General features: G+C 26.0%; 1 protein-coding gene across 42 annotated transcripts in view; it reads left to right on the top strand.

The window, feature by feature from the left end:
- Window positions 1-9,069, top strand: part of LOC145258348 (uncharacterized) — a 393,885-nt gene that overhangs the window by 293,139 nt on the left and 91,677 nt on the right. For 27 of the 42 annotated variants that reach the window (XM_080116584.1, XM_080116581.1, XM_080116583.1 and 24 more), the window contains one exon: window positions 8,282-8,323. The exons of the other annotated variants lie outside the window; for them this stretch is intronic. In XM_080116584.1, the coding sequence (XP_079972710.1) occupies window positions 8,282-8,323 (42 nt within the window). The remainder of the gene's footprint in view (window positions 1-8,281; window positions 8,324-9,069) is intronic. 42 annotated transcript variants of the gene reach the window in all.

The raw sequence follows: 9,069 nt of genomic DNA, 5'->3' as shown, positions 1-9,069 counted from the left end.
AGTTTATTATTTATGTATATTTACGCATCAAGTTTATTATTTATATATATTTACGCATCAAGTTTATTATTTATGTATATTTACGCATCAAGTTTATTATTTATGTATATTTACGCATCAAGTTTATTATTTATGTATATTTACGCGTCAATTTTATTATTTATGTATATTTACGCGTCAAGTTTATTATTTATGTATATTTACGCATCAAGTTTATTATTTATGTATATTTAGTCATCAAATTGATTATTTATGTATATTTAGTCATCAAGTTTATTATTTATGTATATTTAGTCATCAAGTTTATTATTTATGTATATTTAGTCATCAAGTTTATTATTTATGTATATTTAGTCATCAAGTTTTTTATTTACGTATTATTTACGATTAAAGAGTGTACAGTCATCGAGTTTATTATTATGTATATTTAGTCATCAAGTTTATTATGTATATTTAGTCATCAAGTGATAATATTTTCAAGCTTATGGTGTATTAAATTCTAAACTCACTCACTTTGCAAGAATTTTGAAACAGTATTGATTGTCTTACTATGGCTTTGATAGTTTTGTAATGGACATTGTTGGAATTGTATTGAACAAAATGACCTTTCAAAACACTTGCAAGATTCTTCAGGATTATGCAGTTAAGCCAACAAACGATTAAGAAAAAAATAGATCAAATATAAAATAAATAAATGTTATCATAGCCAATAAAGGTTACTTTTCTACCTACCTGGTTCATTTTTTGGTGTTTTAAAGTAGTTTTAAATGCTCTTTATTTTATCGCATATATTCCCTTTTTATGAGTTGTTAGCAAACAAGATGGCTGCCTAAATTCTTCATTGGGAAAAAAAATACTAGAGCTGAGAGGATGACTTTATTAGCTTTAGTGTACACAATCCTTCATTTTTCTCCATTTTTTTCTAATCGCATCTTCATCACTTTATATCAAATATTGCATATGAAATTGTGTATATTTTTGTCATCAAGTTTATTATTTATGTATATTTACGCATCAAGTTTATTATTTATGTATATTTACGCATCAAGTTTATTATTTATGTATATTTAGTCATCAAGTTTATTATTTATGTATATTTACGCATCAAGTTTATTATTTATGTATATTTAGTCATCAAGTTTATTATTTATGTATATTTAGTCATCAAGTTTATTATTTATGTATATTTAGTCATCAAGTTTATTATTTATGTATATTTAGTCATGAAGTTTATTATTTATGTATATTTAGTCATCAAGTTTATTATTTATGTATATTTAGTCATGAAGTTTATTATTTATGTATATTTAGTCATCAAGTTTATTATTTATGTATATTTAGTCATCAAGTTTATTATTTATGTATATTTAGTCATCAAGTTTATTATTTATGTATATTTAGTCATCAAGTTTTTTATTTACGTATTATTTACGATTAAAGAGTGTACAGTCATCGAGTTTATTATTATGTATATTTAGTCATCAAGTTTATTATGTATATTTAGTCATCAAGTTTTTTGTTTTTTTTTTAATTTTTTACATAGTCATCACCACTTATCAAGGCCAAGAGGCCACTCGAGAATAAGGATTAAAGAGTGCGCAGTAGAAATTAGGCAATATAGTAATCGTTAGGAAATTCAGTAAATTTGTAAACTTAAGTGGAACGGCTCATCAAGAACTTGTTTACGTTGGATTTGAAAACAACCTTATTGTAGTCAGCTGGAAAGCAGGAAAACGGAAGACAATTCCACAGGCGTGCAGTTCTAAGAAAGAAGCTTTTTTCATGGAATCTACGTTTAGGTTTAGGCACAGATAAAGGGTGAGGGGGAATTATTGATAGTGGTTTCAGATAGACGAGAGTTTGGCGAGGATTGGACCATAGACTAAAGATCACTCGAACATAGATTGAAGCTCAGTCGAACACTTTCCATGAAAATAACGATACATCAGAGACAAACTCGCAACATCTCTTATGTGAGATAGAGTTTGCAGGGAAGAGAAAAGGATATCTCCTATGAGGCTACGAAGTCTATTTTGAACTCTATCAAGACAGGAAAAGTCCATTCTAGCAGCTCCTGCCCAGATGTGGCAACAATATTCAATCCTTGGACGTACCTGGCTCTTATATAGATAGAAAATTGCATCAGCAGTGAGATATCTACTGGATCGATAGAAGAATCCCACCATTTTTTCAGGAGCCTTGGCAACAGATTTGATATACCTGTTACATTTAAGATCAGAAGTAAAGGTCAAGCCCAGTCATCAAGTTGATTATTTATGTATATTTAGGCATCAAGTTTATTATTTATATATATATTTAGGTATCAAGTTGATTATTTATATATATTTAGGTATCAAGTTGATTATTTATATATATTTAGGTATCAAGTTGATTATTTATATATATTTAGGTATCAAGTTGATTATTTATATATATTTAGGTATCAAGTTGATTATTTATATATATTTAGGCATCAAGTTGATTATTTATATATATTTAGGCATCAAGTTGATTATTTATATATATTTAGGAATCAAGTTGATTTATTTATATATATTTAAGCATCAAGTTGATTATTTATATATATTTAGGCATCAAGTTTATTATTTATATATATTTAGGCATCAAGTTTATTATTTATATATATTTAGGCATCAAGTTGATTATTTATATATATTTAGGCATCAAGTTGATTATTTATATATATTTAGGCATCAAGTTTATTATTTATATATATTTAGGCATCAAGTTGATTATTTATATATATTTAGGCATCAAGTTGATTATTTATATATATTTAGGCATCAAGTTGATTATTTATATATATTTAGGCATCAAGTTTATTATTTATATATATTTAGGCATCAAGTTTATTATTTATATATATTTAGGCATCAAGTTTATTATTTATATATATTTAGGCATCAAGTTGATTATTTATATATATTTAGGCATCAAGTTGATTATTTATATATATTTAGGCATCAAGTTGATTATTTATATATATTTAGGCATCAAGTTGATTATTTATATATATTTAGGCATCAAGTTGATTATTTATGTATATTTAGGCATCAAGTTGATTATTTATATATATTTAGGCATCAAGTTGATTATTTATATATATTTAGGCATCAAGTTGATTATTTATATATATTTAGACATCAAGTTGATTATTTATATATATTTAGGCATCAAGTTGATTATTTATATATATTTAGGCATCAAGTTGATTATTTATATATATTTAGGCATCAAGTTGATTATTTATATATATTTAAGCATCAAGTTGATTATTTATATATATTTAGGCATCAAGTTGATTATTTATATATATTTTGGCATCAAGTTGATTATTTATGTATATTTAGGCATCAAGTTGATTATTTATGTATATTTAGGCATCAAGTTGATTATTTATATATATTTAGGCATCAAGTTGATTATTTATATATATTTAGACATCAAGTTGATTATTTATATATATTTAGGCATCAAGTTGATTATTTATATATATTTAGGCATCAAGTTGATTATTTATATATATTTAGGCATCAAGTTGATTATTTATATATATTTAGGCATCAAGTTGATTATTTATATATATTTAGGCATCAAGTTGATTATTTATATATATTTAGGCATCAAGTTGATTATTTATGTATATTTAGGCATCAAGTTGATTATTTATATATATTTAGGCATCAAGTTGATTATTTATATATATTTAGGAATCAAGTTGATTTATTTATATATATTTAAGCATCAAGTTGATTATTTATATATATTTAGGCATCAAGTTTATTATTTATATATATTTAGGCATCAAGTTGATTATTTATATATATTTAGGCATCAAGTTGATTATTTATATATATTTAGGCATCAAGTTGATTATTTATATATATTTAGGCATCAAGTTGATTATTTATATATATTTAGGCATCAAGTTGATTATTTATATATATTTAGGCATCAAGTTGATTATTTATATATATTTAGGCATCAAGTTGATTATTTATGTATATTTAGGCATCAAGTTGATTATTTATATATATTTAGGCATCAAGTTGATTATTTATATATATTTAGGCATCAAGTTGATTATTTATATATATTTAGGCATCAAGTTGATTATTTATGTATATTTAGGCATCAAGTTGATTATTTATGTATATTTAGGCATCAAGTTGATTATTTATGTATATTTAGGCATCAAGTTGATTATTTATGTATATTTAGGCATCAAGTTGATTATTTATGTATATTTAGGCATCAAGTTGATTATTTATGTATATTTAGGCATCAAGTTGATTATTTATGTATATTTAGGCATCAAGTTGATTATTTATGTATATTTAGGCATCAAGTTGATTATTTATGTATATTTAGTCATCAAGTTGATTATTTATATATATTTAGGCATCAAGTTGATTATTTATGGATATTTAGGCATGAAGTTGATTATTTATGTATATTTAGGCATGAAGTTGATTATTTATGTATATTTAGGCATCAAGTTGATTATTTATGTATATTTAGGCATCAAGTTGATTATTTATGTATATTTAGGCATCAAGTTGATTATTTATATATATTTAGGCATCAAGTTGATTATTTATGGATATTTAGGCATGAAGTTGATTATTTATGGATATTTAGGCATGAAGTTTATTATTTATGTATATTTAGGCATCAAGTTTATTATTTATGTATATTTAGGCATCAAGTTTATTATTTATGTATATTTAGTCATCAAGTTTATTATTTATGTATATTTAGTCATCAAGTTTATTATTTATGTATATTTAGTCATCAAGTTTATTATTTATGTATATTTAGGCATCAAGTTTATTATTTATGTATATTTAGGCATCAAGTTTATTATTTATGTATATTTAGGCATCAAGTTTATTATTTATGTATATTTAGGCATCAAGTTTATTATTTATGTATATTTAGGCATCAAGTTTATTATTTATGGATATTTAGGCATCAAGTGTATTATTTATGGATATTTAGGCATCAAGTGTATTATTTATGGATATTTAGGCATCAAGTGTATTATTTATGGATATTTAGGCATCAAGTGTATTATTTATGGATATTTAGGCATCAAGTTTATTATTTATGGATATTTAGGCATCAAGTTGATTATTTATGTATATTTAGGCATCAAGTTGATTATTTATGTATATTTAGGCATCAAGTTTATTATTTATGGATATTTAGGAATCAAGTTTATTATTTATGGATATTTAGGAATCAAGTTTATTATTTATGGATATTTAGGCATCAAGTTTATTATTTATGGATATTTAGGCATCAAGTTTATTATTTATGGATATTTAGGCATCAAGTTTATTATTTATGGATATTTAGGCATCAAGTTTATTATTTATGGATATTTAGGCATCAAGTTTATTATTTATGGATATTTAGGCATCAAGTTTATTATTTATGGATATTTAGGAATCAAGTTTATTATTTATGGATATTTAGGCATCAAGTTTATTATTTATGGATATTTAGGCATCAAGTTTATTATTTATGGATATTTAGGCATCAAGTTTATTATTTATGGATATTTAGGCATCAAGTTTATTATTTATGGATATTTAGGCATCAAGTTTATTATTTATGGATATTTAGGCATCAAGTTTATTATTTATGGATATTTAGGCATCAAGTTTATTATTTATGGATATTTAGGCATCAAGTTTATTATTTATGGATATTTAGGCATCAAGTGTATTATTTATGGATATCAAGTTTATTATTTATGTATATTTAGGCATCAAGTTGATTATTTATATATATTTAGGTATTATTAAAACTATTTTGATTCTCCTGATTATTTTCTTCATGTGCCAGTTTCGATTGGGAGATTGCATAATGTCTTGTTTCAGCCATTACTCAATTGCTTTCGATACATTGATAGTCGTTAGGAGTAGCTATTTTAGTAAAAGGTATTTTTTAAAAGTTATTTTTCAGAGGGAAAAAGAAGGAGGGTAAATGTGTAGTTTAGCGGCGTAAATTATTTGACAAACAAAAATTCATAAAAACTATTTTTATATAAAACACATTAGACCCAAAGGCTGAAATAAAACCAGAAAAAAAATTCTTATTATTTTTTCATTTTTTTTATTAACTGTAAGGTATTCGAAGCTGTTGTATTGCTTTTAAAATTTGGCCTAACTAAGGTTTGACAAATTAGCCTTTTTAAGGCCAAATTTAGCAGATTTTACAGGCTTTAATTACAAAAAAATATTGCGGCTAAAACTTAGTTCATGAAAGAGCCTAAAAAAGGCCAAATTTGGCATTAAAAAGGCCAATCTGTCAAACTATTTAAAAGGCCAAAATAAAAAAACAATATGGCGGCCTCGATTGTCGTACATTTAGTCTAATAAAAATGTTGAAAAAATAAAAATGAAATGTATTTCGGGTTTTATTTCAACCTTAGTGTCTAATCATGTTTTATCTTAAAGTAAGTAGTTTTTATAATCTTCTGTCTGTCAAATAATTTACACTGCTAACTACACATTTGCCGGAATCTAAAATTTATTTTTCTATTTATAAATTTTATTTAGTTATTTTTTACCTATGTCATATTTTTATCTTTTGTCAAAAGACAAAATTGTCACGATTAAAAACAAATAAATACAAAAGTATTTATTTGTTTTTAATCGTGACAATTTGTAAGAAGAGTACAAAATCCAACTAATAAAATCTTATTCTAAAATACTCCTGATGGTGATCGAGAGATTGAAAGTGGTTGTAAAACAACTGCATCCATAATATACAATCTATTGATTGAGACCAAGAAAATTGCTCGACACACACAGGAAATAACTTGGAAAATAAAAAGAAAAGTTTATTGTATTCAATCAAACTTGTTTGAATATATGGCACTTTTGCATAATTTGACCCGGATTCTCGGGAATTCCCGTCAAGCATCGGGCGAAACCAGCAATCACCGGTTTAAACCGAGCGTTGTAACAGACGGACTAATTAAAAAAAAAAAAAAAAAAAAAAAATCCTGTGCGCAAGGATATTCATTGTCTGCACTGTCCATTTTGAATCTCCAGGAGAAACCATCTTTAACACACAATCTTTTTTTTTTCTTCTTTTTTTTTTCTTTCTTTTCTTTCTTTTTTCTTTCTTTTCTTTCTTTTTTCTTTTTTTTCTTTCTTTTTTCTTTTTTTTCTTTTTTCTTTTTTTTTCTTTTTTTTTTCTTTTTTTCTTTTTTTTCTTTCTTTTTTCTTTTTTCTTTTTTTTCTTTTTTTCTTTTTTTTCTTTTTTTTCTTTATCTTTTTTCTTTCTTTTTTTGTAGTAAGCATTTGTGTTTACAATTTTTACAATTCAAAAGTCATCTGCTTCCATTTCAATAGCGCTTTTTCATTGGCTAATCAAACGCCCAGCCAATGAATTTAAAAAATAAATAAATAAATAATCAGACCCCCCCCCCATCCTTATCACCGAAAAGATACTAAAAACATTACAAAAAAATAAAAATTTAGCGTTTCAACATTTGAACAACACTCGGCTAAAACCGATGATTGCCGGTCTCACCCAATCCATGCTTGACGGGAATTCCCGAGAATCCGCATAAAATTATGCAAGAGTACCAAATATATATTGTATGTCCATTTGATTATGTTTTTGTCTTATACTTATATTTGAGAGATATATATATATATATATATATATATATATATATATATATATATATATATATAGTAGAACCTCGGGATACGATGGCCCTATGATACGTTTTTTTTTCCAGGTTATGATGTGGAATACAGTGTTTTTCCGACCCCTGGTTACGGTATTTGCCCTATCTTATGGTGTTCCTATTTACTTTGCCTCCTCACGAGGGCAGAGTTAGACACCAGGGTCGTTTTTTAATGTGGAGAAAAGGAACAAAAATAAAAAAAAAAAATGGTCTCGGTCGTGAGAGATTTCTCCTCCACTAACCAAGAACAAAAAATCGAAGTGTAGTATCTGAACAGATACTACATTTTGATCTTGCCAAAGGCTAAAAAAGTTATTTGATTATAGACACGTGTATTCTACTGTATTTTGTTACTGTTTTTTTGATGCCGTATCTCGGGGTTCTAATATTATATATATATATATATATATATATATATATATATATATATATATATATAATGCGTGTGTATGTATGTATAAGGTATCAGCTGGCAGCTAATACTGCGTGTGTATACCATGTTTAACCTTAAAAACGTCTATTATTCTCGTTCGTTCTCCTGGTCAGGGCGGGGATAAAGAGACATCAATGCCAGCTGAAAGCTATGAGGTAGGTATCTTTACCGCCCAGTGTGTTCGGATGCCAGTTTTGCCTGGTCACTGGTCACTCATCACACCGCAAAGCATCGTGGGCCTGCTGCTGCCGCCGCTGCTGCTGCTGCTGCTATTGCTGCCGCCGCCGCTGCTGCTGCTGCTGCTTCATTTTCTTCATCAAATGTTTCTCTCACAAAAAACACAAAAATGCAAACAAACTTTTTTGTTTTATTGCTTTTTTTATTTTATTTTTTTGTTTGTTTACTCTTTGCCTTGTTTTATTAGCGTTTATTATTATTATTTAATAACGATGTTTTGTTGAATGATTTTAGTCCACATAATTTCAAGTTTCCAGTCGGCCCCCTTTTTTACACCTCTCCGTTCTATACCCACCCCAACCCCCATAAAGTAATTTCCTATTGTTTTTCTCATTCACCAAACCCTATCCGTATTGGTTTTAGTTTATATTGATCATTTTAATTTTTATTATTATTATTAAAATTTGCATCAAGTGCACTTGAAAGCCAAATCACAACGCAATATTAGGAAATATTTTACTTTGAAACAAAGTAAAATATTTGTTTATTTTCATAATATTGCGTTGTGATTTGGCTTTCAAGCGCACTTGATGCATATTTTATTTTATTCAAATTAAATCAACGTTTCTATATGGAACTCACACCCTTGACGTTATTATTATTATTATTATTATTATTATTATTATTATTATTATTATTAACAACATCTCCTCTTTCTCTACTT

This window comes from Euprymna scolopes, chromosome 33, assembly GCF_053919585.1.
Source record: "Euprymna scolopes isolate OS-2025 chromosome 33, ASM5391958v1, whole genome shotgun sequence".
In the NCBI taxonomy this organism is placed as follows: Eukaryota; Metazoa; Mollusca; class Cephalopoda; order Sepiida; family Sepiolidae; genus Euprymna; species Euprymna scolopes.
Note: the sequence above shows the minus strand (reverse complement) of the source record. Positions and strands in the feature narration are given on the sequence as shown.